Genomic DNA, 17,295 nt, shown 5'->3' on the forward strand with positions numbered 1-17,295 from the left:
GCGAGGTTATCCACTTTGGGGGTAAAAACAGGAGGGTAGATTATTATCTAAATGGCAATAGATTGGGAGATGGGGAAGTGCAGAGGGACCTGGGTGTTCTTGTGCACCAGTCACTGAAGGAGAGCATGCAGGTGCAACAGGCGATTAAGAGGGCAAATGGTATGTTGGCCTTCATATCAAGGGGGTTCGAGTATAGGAATAGGGATACCTTACTACAGCTGTACAAGGTGCTGGTGAGACCGCATCTGGAGTATTGTGTACAGTTTTGGTCGCCCCATCTGCGGAAGGATGTTCTTGCCATGGAAAGAGTGCAACGGCGATTCACCAGGCTGATACCTGGAATGGCGGGAATGACCTACGAAGAGAGATTAAATAGTTTGGGCTTGTACTCACTGGAGTTTAGAAGATTGAGAGGGGATCTCATCGAAACATATAAAATTATGGCAGGCCTGGACAGGCTGAATTCAGAGAGAATGTTTCCAATGGCCGGGGAGCACAGAACCAGGGGCCACAGTCTAAAAATAGCGGGCAAATCATTTAAAACAGAGATGAGGAAGAATTTCTTCACTCAAAGAGTGGTGAGCCTGTGGAATTCCCTGCCACAGAGGGCTGTGAAGGCTAATTCAATAAATATTTTCAAGAGAGAATTGGATATATTTCTGAAGGCTAAGGGGATTAAGGGTTACGGAGAAAAGGCGGGGACGGGGTACTGAACTGGTAAGATCAGCTATGATCTCAGACGAAGATCAGCCATGATCTCATTGAATGGCGGAGCAGGCTCGAAGGGCCGAATGGCCTACTCCTGTTCCTATCTCTATGTTTCTATGTATAGAATATAAAATCCAAGCGGTAATGACCAGCCTGTACAAGACCTCAGCAAGACCTTAAAGTACTGTGTGGATTATTGGGCTCCACACTATATGAAGCATGGTGATGCTTTAGAGAGGGTATAAAGCAGATTCATTAGGATGCCATCTAGTATGAGGAAATACAAATTTGAAGAAGTGCTTGAAAACTACATCTTTTTTTGTTGGAACAGTGCAGATAATGGGGCAATATGATAGTGTTTTAAATTATGAAAGGATGGGACAGAGTTGATTGAAGAAGACTATACAATAGTTGAGGGGGTCAAGTACAAGGGATCACAGATATAAGATTAAATGTAAGAGATTTATAACAGGGCATCAGAAACTTATTCTGAGAGCATGAAAAGTTCTTGGCAAGTAAAATCAAGGAAAACCCAAAGATGTTTTATAAATATATTACGAGTAAGAGGATAACTAAAGAAAGGGTAGGGCCTATTAGGGATCATGAGGGTAATCTGTGTGTGGAGGTGGGAGACGTCGGTAGGGTTCTTAATGAATACTTTGCGTCTGTTTTCACAAAGGAGAGGGGCGACGCAGACATTGCTATCGGGGGGGGGGGGGAGGAGTGTGAAATATTAGATTAAATAAACATAGTGAGAGAGGAAGTATTTAGGGGTTTAGCAGCTTTAAAAGTGGATAAATCCCCAGGCCCGGATGAAATGTATCCCAGGCTGTGAAGCAAAAGAGGAAATAGCAGAGGCCCTGACCATCATTTTTCAATCCTCTCTGGCTTCAGGTATGGTGCTGGAGGACTGCTAATGTGGTATTCTTGTTTAAAAAGGGAGAAAAGGATAGACTGAGTAATTACAGACCAGTCAGCCTAACCTCAGTGGTGGGAAAATTATTGGAAGGAAGCCTGAAGGACAGGATAAATCTTCATTTAGAAAGACATGGATTAATCAAGGATAGTCAGCACGGATTTGTTAAGGGAAGGTCGTGTCTGACAAACTTGGTTAAATTTTTTGAGGAGGTAACGAGGGTAGATGAGGGTAGTGCGTTTGATGTAGTGGGTACTAGGTCCCTTTTTGTGGTATATTTCAACGATCTAGACTTGAATATAGGGGGTATTATTAAGAAGTTTGCAGATGATACTAAAATCGGCAGTGTGGTTGATACTGAAGAAGGAAGCTGTAGACTGCAGGAAGATATCAATAAATTGGTCAGGTGAGCAGAACAGTGGCAAATGGAATTCAATCCGGAGAATTGTGAGGTAATGCATTTGGGGAGTGATGCGCCATCAATAACTCCAGAAGACTAAGAGTTAAACTTATAACAAGTAGGCTTTTATTAACAAACGAATACGAGCTTGCCTCTGCTGGTAGACCGATCCTTAAAGCCAGGGGGACTGGAGGTCAATCACCTTTATACCTGGGCTTAGGGGTGGAGCCAGGGGCGGAGCCAGCTGAGGCATGCCCAGACATGTTCTGTACAGGCAGATTAGTGGTTTACCACATTCACCCCTTGTTTAAAATGAGTCCGGCGGGGTGAAGTGTCTCAGAAGTTCGTATAGGCAAGTCTCTCCAGGGGTCTTGTCTACCGTAGTGATCGTCGTGGTGCCGGCTGCGGCGGTTCTTTTCACGCGGCCGTTTCCCGCGTGGGCCGGAGCACCGGCGTGTCGTCTTCGTGGGTGCGGGGTCGGTGGGTGTATAAGGGTGGGTCACAGGGCCCTGGCGTGCCGTCTACTTGGGTTAGATGTGGATTCCCTTCTAGGGGTGTGTCGTGGGTAATGGTGTTTTTGGTCGCACCTGAGGGTGCGAGGTCTCGTATGGAGACCGCGTCCTCCCGCCCGTCAGGATACGCCACGTATGCATATTGTGGGTTGGCGTGGAGGAGGTGGACCCTTTCGACCAGGGGGTCTGTTTTATGGCTCCTCACGTGCTTCCTGAGCAAGACTGGCCCTGGAGACGTCAGCCATGGCGGTAGCGATGTCCCTGAGGTGGATTTCCTAGGGAAGACGAACATTTTCTCGTGAGGGGTGGCATTCGTGGCGGTACAGAGTAGTGACCGTATGGCGTGAAGCGCATCGGGGAGGACTTCTTGCCAGCGGGAGGTTGGGAGGCCTCTGGACTTCAAGGCTAGCATGGCGGTTTTCCACACTGTCGCGTTCTCCCTTTCTACTTGTCCGTTACCCCGGGGGTTGTAGCTGGTGGTCCTGCTCGTGGCTATCCCTTTTTCGAGCAGGTACTGGCGCAGCTCGTCGCTCGTGAACGACGAGCCCCTGTCACTATGGATGTAGCTGGGAAAACCGAATATGGCGAAGAGGTCATTGAGACATTTGATGACTGTGGCGCTGGTCATGTCCGGGCAGGGGATAGCGAACGGGAAACTGGAGTACTCGTCAATGATGTTGAGGAAGTACGTGTTGCGGTCAGAGGAGGGGAGGGGCCCTTTAAAATCTACGCTTAGGCGCTCGAAGGGGCGGGTGGCTTTTATCAGGTGCGCCCTGTCTGGCCTATAAAAGTGCGGTTTGCATTCGGCACAGACTTGGCAGTTCCTGGTCATGGTCCTGACCTCCTCGATGGAGTAAGGCAGGTTGCGGGCCTTAATGAAGTGGAAAAACCTGGTGACCCCCGGGTGGCAGAGATCGTTGTGGAGGGCCCGTAGCCTATCGACCTGTGCGTTGGCACATGTTCCACGGGATAGGGCGTCCGGGGGCTCATTAAGTTTCCCGGGCCGGTATAAGATATCATAATTGTAGGTGGATAATTCGATCCTCCACCGCAATATCTTGTCGTTTTTGATTTTGCCCCTCTGCTTGTTATTGAACATAAATGCTACTGATCGTTGGTCAGTGAGCAGGGTGAAGCATTTACCGGCCAGGTAATGCCTCCAATGCCGTACAGCCTCCACTATAGCCTGGGCCTCCTTTTCGACTGAGGAGTGTCTAATTTCGGGGCCCTGGAGGGTTCGTGAAAAGAAGGCCACGGGTCTCCCCGCCTGGTTAAGGGTTGCGGCCAGGGCGAAGTCAGACGCATCGCTCTCCACTTGGAAAGGGATCGACTTGTCCATGGCGTGCATTGTAGCCTTTGCAATGTCCTCTTTTATGCGGGTGAAGGCTGCACGGGCCTCTGCCGCCAGGGGGAAGGAGGTTGACTTGATAAGGGGCCGGGCTTTGTCCACGTAATAAGAGAAAAACCCCAGACATCTCTTCAGGGCTTTGAGGCAGTGAGGCAGGGGTAGTTCCAGAAGGGGGCGCATTCGGTCGGGGTCGGGGCCGATGACTCTGTTTTCCACTACACAGCCAAGGATAGCGAGGCGGGTGGTGCGAAACATACACTTTTCTTTGTTGTGTGTCAAATTTAAGCGCTGGGCTGTTCGGAGGAATTTTTCTAGATTGGCGTCATGGCCCTGCTAGTCATGGCCGCAGATGGTGACATTGTCCAGGTAGGGAAAAGTGGCCTGCAGCGCGTTCTGGTCAACCATCCGGTCCATCTCCCTTTGGAAGACTGAGACCCCGTTGGTGACGCCGAAGGGGACTCTGAGGAAGTGGTAGAGGCGGCCGTTTGCCTCGAAGGCAGTATACTGGCGGTCTTCAGGCCTGATAGGGAGTTGGTGGTATGCCGACTTCAGGTCAATGGTAGAGAATACCCGGTACTGTGCAATCTGATTGACCACATCAGATATGGGGGGAAGGGGGTATGCGTCTAATTGGGTATACCTATTGATTGTTTGACTGTAGTCAATGACCAGGCGCTGTTTCTCGCCGGTCTTCACGACCACCTTGCCATGGGCTGGTGCTGCCCTCGATAATCCCCTCCCACAGGAGTCTCTCTACTTCTATTTTAATGAAGCTTCTATCCCCAGCACTGTACCGCCTGCTTTTTGTTGCGATGGGCTTGCAGTCGTGGGCGAGATTAGCAAACAACGGGGGGGGGCTGACTTTCAGGGTGGATAGGCTGCATATTGTGCGCGGCGGTTGTTTTAAATTTTGCCGGCTGCAGACTGTAAGTGGGGGCAGGGGCCCGCCGTACGCCATCGTGACACTCTCTAGGTGGCACTGGAAATCCAGTCCCAGTAGCACAGCAGCGCAGAGCTGTGGCAGGACAAGGAGTTTGAAGTCTTTGTACTCTGTGCCCATTACTGTCAGGGTCGCTACACAGTAGCCGCCGACGTCCGCCGTATGGGACTTGGAGGCCATAGAGACCCGGTGGCGCGTGGGCGTGACTGATAGGGAGTAGCGTCGCACCGTGTCGGGGTGGATAAAGCTCTCCGTGCTCCCGCAGTCAAATAGACAGTTTGTTGCGTGACCGTTTACCTTGATGTCCATCGTGGACCTGGCCAGTTGGTGAGGCCTGGATTGGTCCAGGATGATGGAGGCCATCGTTGAGGTCGGTGGGTCGCTGTTGTACTCGCGCGAGGCAGTGGGGGAGTCGGGCCTGGTCCCAAAGTGACGTCCAAGATGGCGGCCCGCACCGCTCACACGCGGCTGGTGATGTCCAAAATGGCGGCCCGCACGGCTCACACGCGGCTGGTGGTGTCCAAGATGGCGACCTGCACGGCTCACACGCGGCGCTGCTGGAGTTGGTCGGTTTCGCCCTGCACACTTTGGCATAGTGCCCCTTCTTTCCGCATTTGGAGCAGATCGCGTCCTTCGCCGGGCAGTGTTATCTGGGGTGCTTGGCCTGGCCACAGAAATAGCACTTTGAGCCTCTGGACATCGCAGCTGTAGTTGGGCTGCAGGTGGGCCGTGGCGGTGGTGGCGTGGCGCAGGCCTGTGGCCTTACCGTGTCCCAAGATGGCGGCCCCCGCGACATCCATGGGGCGGGGAGGGCCGTATGGTCGGTGGGGTAGGCATCCATGTTTCGGAGGGCCATGTCCAGCGAGTTAGCAAGGGCCACAGCCTTCTGCAGGTTGAGCCCACTTTGCTCTAGCAGTCTCTGTCGAGTGTAGCTGGACCTGATGCCGGCGACGTAGGCGTCTCTGATTAGGTCATCAGTATTTTCCGCGGCCGTCACCGATTTGCACTTGCAGTCCCGGCCAAGGACTCTCAGTGCCCGTAGGTATTCGTCACCCGATTCCCCGGGTCGCTGTTTGCGGGTAGCCAGGAGGTGTCTAGCGTAGACCTCGTTGACTGGCTTAGTATATTGTTCTTTTAGTATCGTGATAGCGGCCGTGTAGGACACAGCATCTCGGATAATCGAATATACTTGGTGGCTCACCCGTGAGTTCAGTACTAGCAGTTTGTCGGCTTCGGTCCTGACGGTAGTGCTGGAGGCCTGCAGGAATGCTTCGAAGCAGCTCAGCCAGTGCTCGAAGTTATTTGATGCATCCGCCGTTTGAGGGTCCAGTTCCAGGCGTTCCGGTTTCAGGATTTGCTCCATTTCAAAACCTTTTGTTAATAAAATTGATGCGCCATCAATAACTCCAGAAGACTAAGAGTTAAACTTATAACAAGTAGGCTTTTATTAACAAAAGAATACGAGCATGCCTCTGCTGGTAGACCGATCCTTAAAGCCAGGGGGACTGGAGGTCAATCACCTTTATACCTGGGCTTAGGGGTGGAGCCAGGGGCGGAGCCAGCTGAGGCATGCCCAGACATGTTCTGTACAGGCAGATTAGTGGTTTACCACAGGGAGTGCTAACAAGGAAAGGGAATACACATTAAATGTTAGGACACTGAGTAGTGTAGAGGAACAAAGGGACCTTGGAGTGTATGTCCACAGATCCCTGAAGGTAGCAGGCCAGGTAGATAAGGTGGTTAAGAAGGCATACGAAATGCTTGCCTTTATTAGCCGTGGCATAGAATACAAGAGCAGGGAGGTTATGCTTCAACTGTATAAAACACTAGTTAGGCCTCAGCTAGAGTACTGTGTGCAGTTCTGGTCACCACATTACAGGGAAGATGTGATTGCACTAGAGAGGGTACAGAGGAGATTTACAAGGATGTTGCCGGGAGTAGAGAATCTTAGCTATGAGGAAAGACTGGATAGGCTGGGTCTGTTTTCCTTGGAACAGAGGAGGCTGAGGGGAGACCTTATTGAGGTGTATAAAATTATGAGGGGCATAGATAAAGTGGGTAGAAAGGACCTATTTCCCTCAGCTGAAGGGTCAAAAACCAGGGGGCATAGATTTAAAGTAATTGGTGGAAGGTTTAGAGGGGATTTGAGAGGAAATTTCTTCACCCAGAGGGTTGTGGGGGTCTGGGATTCACTGTCTGATAGGGTGGTAGAGGCAGAAACCCTAACCACATTTAAAAAGTACTTGGATGTGCACTTGGGATGCTGTAACCTGCAGGGCTACGGACCTAGAGCTGCAAGTGGGATTAGGCTGGATAGCTCTTTGTTGGCCTGCGCAGACACAATGGGCCAAAATGGCCTCCTTCTGTGCTGTAACTTTCTATGATTCTATAATGAGTTGTGAGGCTGTGAAATTCAATTCTAGGGTTAGTGGTTGAGATAGAAACTATGTCAATATTCAAGATTAGATTGGATAAATGGATGAAGCAAAAGGGGTTGCAGGGATATGGGAACAGGGTGGATAAATATGATTATAACTATTGGCTCTTGTGGAAGGCCAACATTGACACAGACTGATTTGGCAGAATGACCTGTTTCTGTGTTGTAACCTCAAGTATTTCTATGTATTTTTATCTCGTAGCCTAATTTCACATTGACCTCTCCTCATTGGGCAAAGGACGGGCCAATGACCTGCTTCTGGGCCTCTGCCAATGCTGCTTCTGTAGCCTTTCACCAGAAGATGTGCTAGAATCTAATTTATGCTTTTTTTTACACCATGGCAATTTAAAATCATAAAACATGGTAATGAATGGTGACTGAAAAGGTGCTGATAAATGTGCACTGATCACAATTTTTTTGAGGATGTTAGGTCATGCTTCATCTGTGCTTTTCACCATACTGTCTCCTTGTTGTTTATTCCCCCGCCACCACCCACCTTTCCCACTCAGACATGCATATTTTGTGCCCGAGAGGATGAGTTCCTGAGCTGCATATAGTGTCTTAACTGATCTTGTGTGATTGTTGCTTTGTAAAAAATAATTCTTGAACAGTTAATTTTTAAAAAGGACAGATGTTTCAAAATGTTTAACATCTTGTTTTAAGATATGGTGAAGTTATGCATTAACATTGAAAGGTTTACCAGAATAGTTTCAGTAGAATTTGTGTATAGTGTTGCAGTGGTGCTCCCAGTTGACTCATTACAATGATTGCCACAATGTGAATTCTCACAGTATCGTAATATTTTTGTTTTTTAGTGTCTTTTGGAACTTCAAAATGAAGCTGTGTTTATGTGGACCACCGAACTCGAGAATGTTGCTACACTTTGCTTTAAAGCGTTTGAAGGTTCTAATTATGATGTACGTGTATCTGTTTCGAAATTGCTGGGTGCTATTCTGGCTACAGCTGTGGTGCCTAAGCAGGGCCCAGGTAGGTGCTATATTTGGGCAGATGGAATTTTTTGTAATAATTGTATTTGAACCAATTTGGATTCTGAAGTACGATTTCAACGTCAAAGTAACTAACAAGATAATAGATTTAACGTTTATTTCTAGATGGCTGTATCTGGTAAAATTGACTATTGATGTTATGCCCACAGTGATTTTAGTGAGCCTGAAGTAATCCAGGTAAAATGCTTTTTAAAAATGGGTTAATCCAACTGTTCAGCTTCAGTCAGATTGTGTGTATCACTGCCTGCTTATGTCTCTTTTTTTAACAAGCTATGTCTAATTTTAAAGTGGGTGTTTAACTCAGCAACATGTTAAAATGAGGTTTTGAATTTTGTAGAAATGTTAAACATTTCATACAATTTAAACCTTATTTGTCCCAGCCAGGCCTTCTGGATGGTGCTGCTTGCACTCTGTATCATAACATGTTCTAGGCCTCCTTGGAGCTACTGTCAGCACTGTTCTCTAATTGTAATCGCCTGCCTTCCACCGACATAACATTGCTCACCCCCACCCCAAACTCAGCACATCCATGCCATTGCCACTGTTGGACTTGACTATTCCAGTGCTCTCCTGGCCAGTAACATTCAGCTCATCCAAACTCTGCTCCTTGTGCCCTATCCCACACCAAGTCCCACTCATATCGTTCTTGTCCTCGCTGTCTCCCGGTCCCTCAATGCCTATTTAATATTATCATTCTCGTGTTTAAATCCCTTCATGGCCTTGCTGCTCTCTATCTCTGCAACCTTCTCCAGCCCTACAAACCCTCCAGAACTCTCCATTCCTCCAACCCTGGCCTCTTGTTCGTACCCCATTGGCGGCAGTGCCTTCAGCTGTCTAAGCCACACGCTCGGGAATTCCTTCCCTAAGGCCCTCCACCTCTTCACTCCCTCTACTCCTTTGATACCCTCCTTAAAAGCCACCTCTTCGAGCAAGCTTTTGGTCAACACCCCCGCGGGGCCCCCCAATATTTCTTTATTTGGCTCTGCCTTCATTTTTGTCTCGATATGCTTCCTTTGGAGTACCGTGGGACATTTTTCTACATTAAGTGCACAATATAAATTAAGGAGAATCCCAGTCATCCTTCCCTCCTGGTGAGCACTTGTCCTCTACTTGGTATTGTGTACACAATCCAGCTTGGATTGGATATTTACTCTCTAGAAAAAACATGCGTGTGTGCGAGTAGTCTCTTGTTCGTTGTTTTCTCACGCATGCCATTCATTTCAGCCACTTCATATGAATTAAAGATTCAGTGAACGCTGCAGGGATTCAAGCCCAGGACTTTCTGGGCCTGAGTCTGGTGCTCAACTAACGAGCTTCTCAATTTTTCTTGGGTTACATGAAACTAGGATTTGAATTCCAGTGTCTTAGTATTGACCAACATGTAGTGCCTGCATTGAGTCTCTATATTTTAATATCATAGATTCAATCTTCCCTATAAGAAGATTAGTTGATAAGCTAGAAGATATATAGGAAAAACCTCTGTTGTAAGCCACTGTAGCACACGAGTTCAGTGCTTTTTAATTGACATTAATTCTTCTTATTTCTCTCAGGTGCAAGGCAGGTTGTTCGTAAAACCTCGCTGGAGGAAGCAATGGACTTGCTGGCTTCTGGTTTCCTGCGAGGAGGCAGTGGGTTCTTGCGTGTCAGTGGAGAGATTCTGAAAGGAGGCAGCTCTGTGAACCGGGATGTTAGGATTGGAGTAACTCAGGTTGGAAATAAAATTTGAGTTTTGCCTTTTTTATTTGTTTATGGGATTTTGGTGTCGCTGGCAAGGCCAGCATTTATTGCCCATCCCTAATTGCCCTTGAGAAGGTGGTTGTGAACCGCCTTCTTGAACCACTGCAGTCAGTGTGGTGAAGGTACCATTCGTTGCAATGATCTTTCAACTGCACTTTTACCTTATTTATCAAGGAACAAATGAGGTTGGGGCTTGATAAATATATAGAGAACTCTGGAGTACTGTACTTCTAAATATTGGAATGATACTTTTTTTTAAAAAAAAAAAAAAAAAAAAAAAAAAATTATTTTTGTCTTAAGCCTGGAATGTTTATTCTCTTTTTTGCTGCTTGCTCACGGCCATCCTCCTTCAGCATGCGCTGTGGACCAACCGTCTTATGATGATCTTTCCTCACTTTAGGGTGAAATGTGTGCTGTACCACTTGACAACTGGTTAATCCTAAGAAAGATTAAAGAAAGCCCTGGGGAATTAATTTTTGACCTTGCGATTGGTTTAGAGTTGAATTTTCAGTAAGTGATGACTGAAACATGGCTGAAAGAAAGGCAGGAATGGCAGCTCAACATTTCTGATTAAAGGGTTTTCAGATGAGATAGAGAGGGGGATAAAAAAGGAGGGGGGAGTTAAAATATTGGTTAAAGAAACATTTACAGCTGTGAGTAGGGATGATATGTTAGAAGGATCATCAAATGAGGCCATATGGGTTTAACTGAAAAACAAAAATGGGGCAATTACACTGCTGGGGGTATACTATAGACCCCCAAATAGTCAGGGGGAGATAGAAGAGCAAATATGTAGGCACATTTCTGAGAAGTGCAAAAGCAATAGGGCTGTAATAGCAGGGGATTTCAACTACCCTAGTATTAACTGGGATAGAATTAGTGTAAAAGGTACAGAGGGCATGGAATTCTTAAAATGCATTCAGGAGAACTTTTTAGCCGGTGCGCAGCAAGCCCAACAAGAGAGGGGGAAGTTCCAGACTTAATTTTAGGGAATGAAGCTGGGCAGGTTGAAGGGGTATCAGTGGGAGAGCATTTTGGTGGTAGTGATCATAGTTCAGTTAGATTTAGCGTAGTTATGGAAAAGGACTACGATAGATCAGGAGTAAAAGTTCTTGATTGGGGAAAGGCCAATTTTACTAAGCTGAGATGTGATTTAGCGGAAGTGGACTGGAAACAGCTACTTGAAGGTGTCAGAGCAGAGGGAGGCATTCAAAGAGGAGATGGTGAGAGTTCAGAGCAAATATGTTCCCACAAAGAGAAAGGATGGGACTAACAAATCTAGAGCCCCCTGGATGTCAAGGGGCATACAGGGTAGGAGAGGGCAAAAAAGGGAAGCTTATGTCAGATACAGAGAGCTAAATACTGCAGAAAGCCTAGAGGAGTATAGAAAGTGCAGGGGTGAAATTGAAAAGGAAATTAGGAAAGTAAAGAGAAGGCATGAAAAAATATTAGCAAGTAAAATCAAGGAAAACCCAAAGATGTTTTATAAATACATAAAGGGCAAGAGGATAACTAAAGACCAAAAAGGAAGTTTGTGTGTAGAAGTTTGTGGGTATGGTTCTTAATGAATACTTTGCGTCTGTCTTCACAAAAGCGAGGGACAATGCAGACATTGTAGTTGAGGAGGATTATGAAATATTAGATGTGATAAACATAGTGAGAGAGGAAGTATTAAAGGGTTTAGCATCTTTGAAAGTAGATAAATTGCCAGGCCCGGATGAAATGTATCGCAGGCTGTTGAGAGAAGCAAGGGAGGAAATAGTGGAGACTCTGACCATCATTTTACAATCCTCTCTGGCTACAGGTGTGGTGCTGGAGAACTGCTGACGTCATTCCATTGTTTAAAAAGGGAGAAAGGGATAAACCGAGTAATTACAGGCCAGTCAGCCTAACCTCGGGCAAATTGTTGGAAAAAATTCTGAGGGACAGTATTAATCGTCATTTAGAAAGGCACGGATTAATCAAGGACAGTTAGCACAGATTTGTTAAAGGAAGGTCGTGTCTGACTAACTTGATTGAATTTTTTAAGGAGGTAACTCGGAGGGTTGATGAGGGTAGTGCGTTTGATGTAGTCTACATGGATTTTAGCAAGTACTGTATTTGACAAGGTCCCACATGGCAGACTGGTCAGAAAAGTAAAAGCTCACGGGATCCGAGGGAAAGTGGCAAGTTGGATGCAAAATTGGCTCAGTGGCAGGAAGCAAAGGGTAATGGTTGATGGATGTTTTTGTGACTGGAAAGCTGTTGCCAGTGGAGTTCCACAGGGCTCAGTACTAGGTCCCTTGCTTTTTGTGGTATACATCAATGATTTAGACTTCAATGTAGGGGGCATGATTAAGAAGTTTGATGATACAAAAATTGGCCGTGTAATTGATAGTGAGGAAGAAAGCCGTAGACTGCAGGAAGATATCAATGGACTGGTCAAGTGGGTGGTTAAGTGGCAAATGGAATTCAATCCAGAGAAGTGTGAGGTAATGCATTTGGGGAAGGCTAACATGGCAAGGGAATATGCAATAAATGGTAGGATACTGAGAAGTGTAGAGCAACAGAGGGACCTTGGAGTGCATGTCCACAGATCCCTGAAGGTAGCAGGACATCGTTGCTGGGTTAAAATCCTGGAACTCCCTAATAGCACTGTGGGAGTACCTTCACCACATAGACTGCAGCGGTTCACGAAGGCGGCTCACCACCACCTTCTCGAGGGCAATTAGGGATGGGCAATAAATGCTGGCCTTGCCAGTGATGCCCACATCCCATGAACGAATAAAAAAAAGGTGGTTAAGAAGGCATACGGGATACTTTCCTTTATTAGCCAAGGCATAGAATATAAGAGCAGAAAGGGTATGCTAGAACTATATAAAACACTAGTTAGGCCACAGCTAGAGTACTGCATACAGTTCTGGTCACCATATTACAGGAAAGATGTGGTTGCACTGGAGAGGGTACAGAGGAGATTTACGAGGATGTTGCCAGAACTGGAGAATTTTAGCTGAAGAAAGATTGGGTAGACTGGGGTTGTTTCTTTGAAGCAGAGGAGGCCGAGGGGAGACTTGATTGAGGTGTATAAAATTATGAGGGGCCTAGATAGAGTGGATAGGAAGGATTTAGTTGCCCTAGCTGAGAGGTCAATAACCAGGGGGCATAGATTTAAAGTAATGGGTAGAAGGATTAGAGGTGATTTGAAGAGAACCTTTTTCACCCAGAGGGTGGTGGGGATCTGGAACTCTCTGCCTGAAAGGGTGGTAGAGGCAGAAACCCTCATCACATTTAAAAAAGTACAGTACTTGGATATGCACTTGAAGTGCTGTAACCTACAAGGCTGTAGACCAGGAGCTGGCAAGTGGGATTAGGCTGGATAGCTCTTTTCCAGCCGGCACAGACAAGGTGAATTGAATGGCATCCTTCTGTACCATAAAGTTCTGTGATCTCTGATTCTATGATTAACTGAGTTGCAGGTTACATATTTTAGTGGTCTTGCGTTGTATCTAATGACTTTAAGATCACATCCTATTTTGGTGATGGAAAGAAGTAATTAAATGCGTTGTGTAATGTTACTCTAAAATAGTTTTTGTTAGAAACCATCATAATTTTCACTCATCTTTTTTAGGCTTATGTTGCTTTTGTTTCTACACTGGGTGGTCAGTGGTTGGAACAGAATTTTGCTACCCTACTTGCACATATTTTGGAGTTGGTATCCCATCCAAAAGCTACTCAGACACAAATAGATGCCATTTGCTGTCGCCGTTGTATTTCATTTATCCTTCGAGCCACAGTAGGAAGTCTGCTTGGAGAGAAAGCTCAAATTGCAGCAGCAAAAGAGATCTGTCAGGCCGTGGGTAAACAGAACAAAGCTGTAGGTATGAAACTAAAACCGATCGAGGCTAACCTTCATGTGAAACAAGAAATGCCTGTATGTCAAAGATGTATTTTTACATGTGGATTGTGGACTATATAGTTGCATCCTTGCATGTTCAGTGGAATACATTTATCGTGATTTCAGTTATTGCTACTCCAGCTCTACATAGTGACTGCCTCTCATTTAATGTTTGTTTCATGCTTCATATGCAGCTCTTGATAAAGAAATGTATATGGATAATGAAATGCATTTGGCAAATTAGACATTAAAAAAGATCCCATCTTATGAGTAAAATTTTTACATACTGAGCCATGACATTCTTACAGGAATGTATCTTGTTACAATACAATTCAGAATTGGTCTGCATTAGGTATTGAACTTACAAATGACTGATTTTCACTGATTTATCTTTATCGCAGGCCTACGTTGCTTTTATTTTTACACTGGGCATTATATAGAATTTAGCTGTAAAATCTATGCCTCGCTTTTATTAACATATATATGCCACAAATGTTTGAATATCCAGGTTTCTCTTATATTATTATATCTTGTAAGATTTATTTCCTCTAATTGGGTCCGTCTTGCTATATTTTGTCGTTCAGTAAAGTGTAATAGTTTGGCTTTCTGTCAAAACTACCAGTGCTAACTTTGATGGTGCTACTTCAAGGTGCTTCAGTCAGGTATGAAAGATTAGACATTGGGCAATCGGGTCAATGAATTACAATTGTGAGCCAATGTTGAGGTTCAGATTTTCAATCCTCTGGTTGGCTTGAACTGTTGGGCTCATCTCTTTAGTAATAATTAAATAATACAGATACATTACCACATTTCAATTGTGAATGCAACAGTTGTGTTTCTGCAACAGTTTGATTTAAATTTATCTTTATTGTCAGATGCTGCAATGAGTGACAGTAACATGGAGACGAAGGTGGGTACAATGGATGTGTCTGCCAGTCAGCATGTGCTTGTCTGTGCCCTACAAGAGTTGGGCAGTCTAATACAAGGCCTTGGTTCAACTGCTGCCCCTCTGCTTCAGGATTCCACCATAGGTAATGTGACAAGAATTTCATTATGAAGATGTATAGCTGCTCTTGATGATGTGTTAGCAAATCTAATCCTAGCTGAAGCTGCTGTTCGCCAGCATTTTCATCTGAATATTGATGTTTTTGAAATGCTTTAATTTTTTACGTTGGAGAATGTGAAAATGATATGCTCTTGCAAAATGCTGCCAACACTGGGCTAAGGAATCCTAGCGTATGGATTTATATTTGTCACTTCCCATATGATGGATTCTTGATCTCTCTGCCATGTAGAAAGAAGTAAAAAATCAAACAGCAGGTACAGCATGGGTTGATACAGAATAAAGCTCCCTCTTGATTGGCACTCCATCCACCACCTTCAACATTCGCACCACACAAGTGCCAGGCAATGACCATCTCCAACAAGTGAGACTCTAACCATCTCCCCTTGACATTCAATGGCATTACCATCGCTGAATCCCCCACTATCAACATCCTGGGGGTTACCATTGATCAGAAACTGAACTGGACCAGCCATATAAATACTGTGGCTACAAGAGCAGGCCAGAGGCTGGGAATTCTGCGGCGAGTGTCTCACCTCCTGACTCCCCAAAGCCTTTCCACCATCTACAAGGCACAAGTCAGGAGTGTGATGGAATACTCTCCACTTGCCTGGATGAGTGCAGCTCCAACAACACTCAAGAAGCTCGACACCATTCAGGATAAAGCAGCCCGCTTGATTGGCACTCCATCCACCACCTTCAACATTCACTCCCTCCACCACCGGCGCACTGTGGCTGCAGTGTGTACCATCTACAAGATGCACTGCAGCAACTCGCCAAAGCTCCTTCAACAGCACCTTCCAAACCCGCGACCTCTACCACTTAGAAGGACAAGGGCAGCAGACGCATGGGAACATCACCACCTACAAGTTCCCCTCCAAGCCACATAACATCCTGACTTGGACCTGTATCGCCGTTCCTTCACTGTCGCTGGGCCAAAATCCTGGAACTCCCTTCCTAACAGCATTGTGGGTGTACCTACACCATATGGACTGCAGCGGTTCAAGGCGGCGGCTCACCACCATCTTCTCAAGGGCAATTAGGGATGGGCACTAAATGCAGGCCTAGCCAGCGACGCCCACATCCCATCAATGAATTAAAAAAAACACTGTCCCATCAAACTCCCAGGGCAGGTACAGCACTGGTGTTGAACAGCATGCTGTTAACTTGCCGCTGAGGTGTATCATTAGGACAGTGTGTGTCAAAGTGAAAAACCATACAATTCCCAGCGCTGATATTACTCACCTTGCTGAGTACAAATATTTACCTAAAAAGTCTGTATCACAGCAAAAAAAATGTCTGGACCCTATTTGCTCCTGTAGTTTTATTGTTCAAATCCATCAATTATATTACAGCCTTGAAGTGTGCTCTTGGACTTCTGTTCAAATTCTGTAGTAGCACTAGCTTTGTGATGAGTCCCCACCATTACTGATTGGTCATGGCCCATCAGATTGTTTGGGGGCAAATTTCAGCCCACGTTTGAGGTATTGATAGTTACTCTATTCCCATTCTGTTCACCTTCCACTTTAGACATTTTACCCACTTTTCCCATCCTTTTCTTCCTGCTTAGGTGCTCCAAGCCCCCCACTTTCCTACCTCCCAAGCTTACTTTTTAAATGCTTTGGCTCTGATCCACAATTTAATTTGAGGAGCACTCTGGGCCAGCAACTCCTCTCGTCCTGCTCCTCAATACGGTGAGCCTTTGGCCTGAAAACCCCTGTTCCTGATGGTGGAACCATGAGCAACAAACAGTCTGGCAGATTTTTTTGTTGCTTAAAAGTTTTTTTTCCTCAGCATCCCATTTAATTTCGTTTAGTTTGATTCTCATTAAATTGAAGTTTTTTGTTTTACTAATAGCCCAAATTTTGATCCTGGCCCTTGTTGGTGCTGATTGAGATCTCAAATGTAATCATGTGGTCACTCATCGCTTGAGATTCCACGACTTTTATATTATGGATGCCATCCTGAATACTTGCAGGAACTAGATCTACATACGAGATCCCCTGAGCAGGATCAATAAAACAATGTCAAGAGGCTGTCTTGCACTACGTTTAATATTTGATTTTGTTGCCATTAAAGTATTTATTCCCAGCTGGTATTGATTGGTTCAAGTCACTCATTGTCAGTATATTATTACTTGTATAGATCCTCCTTATCTCATCGCATATTATATTCATATTACAATTACTTGAACTAATTTTTGTTTACAATTATAAAAACAATGGTCAGTGTCATGGGAATGCAGTTTCAGTTTTTACTTTCTGCTACTGAGTTTATTTCTGTTGTGCTATTGTGGAATGTGCCTGAAGGAAATCAAAGTTAGAAGGAGAATAGTTCCATGCTTTTCATGTGT

General features: G+C 45.6%; 2 protein-coding genes across 4 annotated transcripts in view; one reads left to right on the forward strand and one right to left on the reverse strand.

The window, feature by feature from the left end:
- Window positions 1-17,295, forward strand: part of heatr5a (HEAT repeat containing 5a) — a 122,931-nt gene that overhangs the window by 16,998 nt on the left and 88,638 nt on the right. For all 3 annotated transcript variants that reach the window (XM_086003399.1, XM_086003400.1, XM_086003401.1), the window contains 4 exons: window positions 8,077-8,248; window positions 9,819-9,976; window positions 13,613-13,862; window positions 14,755-14,910. In XM_086003399.1, the coding sequence (XP_085859525.1) occupies window positions 8,077-8,248; window positions 9,819-9,976; window positions 13,613-13,862; window positions 14,755-14,910 (736 nt within the window). The remainder of the gene's footprint in view (window positions 1-8,076; window positions 8,249-9,818; window positions 9,977-13,612; window positions 13,863-14,754; window positions 14,911-17,295) is intronic.
- Window positions 964-6,408, reverse strand: LOC147109454 (uncharacterized). The gene is made up of 2 exons (XM_086004141.1): window positions 5,591-6,408; window positions 964-975 (listed from the first exon to the last, which is right to left on the reverse strand). Exons 1-2 carry the CDS (start codon window positions 6,185-6,187, stop codon window positions 964-966), a joined length of 609 nt encoding a protein of 202 aa, XP_085860267.1. The 5' UTR covers window positions 6,188-6,408.

Source organism: Somniosus microcephalus, chromosome 12 (genome assembly GCF_052327205.1).
Source record: "Somniosus microcephalus isolate GS21.2 chromosome 12, FLI_Smic_1.0, whole genome shotgun sequence".
Classification (NCBI taxonomy): domain Eukaryota; kingdom Metazoa; phylum Chordata; class Chondrichthyes; order Squaliformes; family Somniosidae; genus Somniosus; species Somniosus microcephalus.

Coding starts and splice junctions, on each gene's coding strand:
- LOC147109454 (XM_086004141.1), bottom strand. CDS start 6,187: ATGGAGCAAATCCTGAAACCGGAACGCCTGGAACTGGACCCTCAAACG.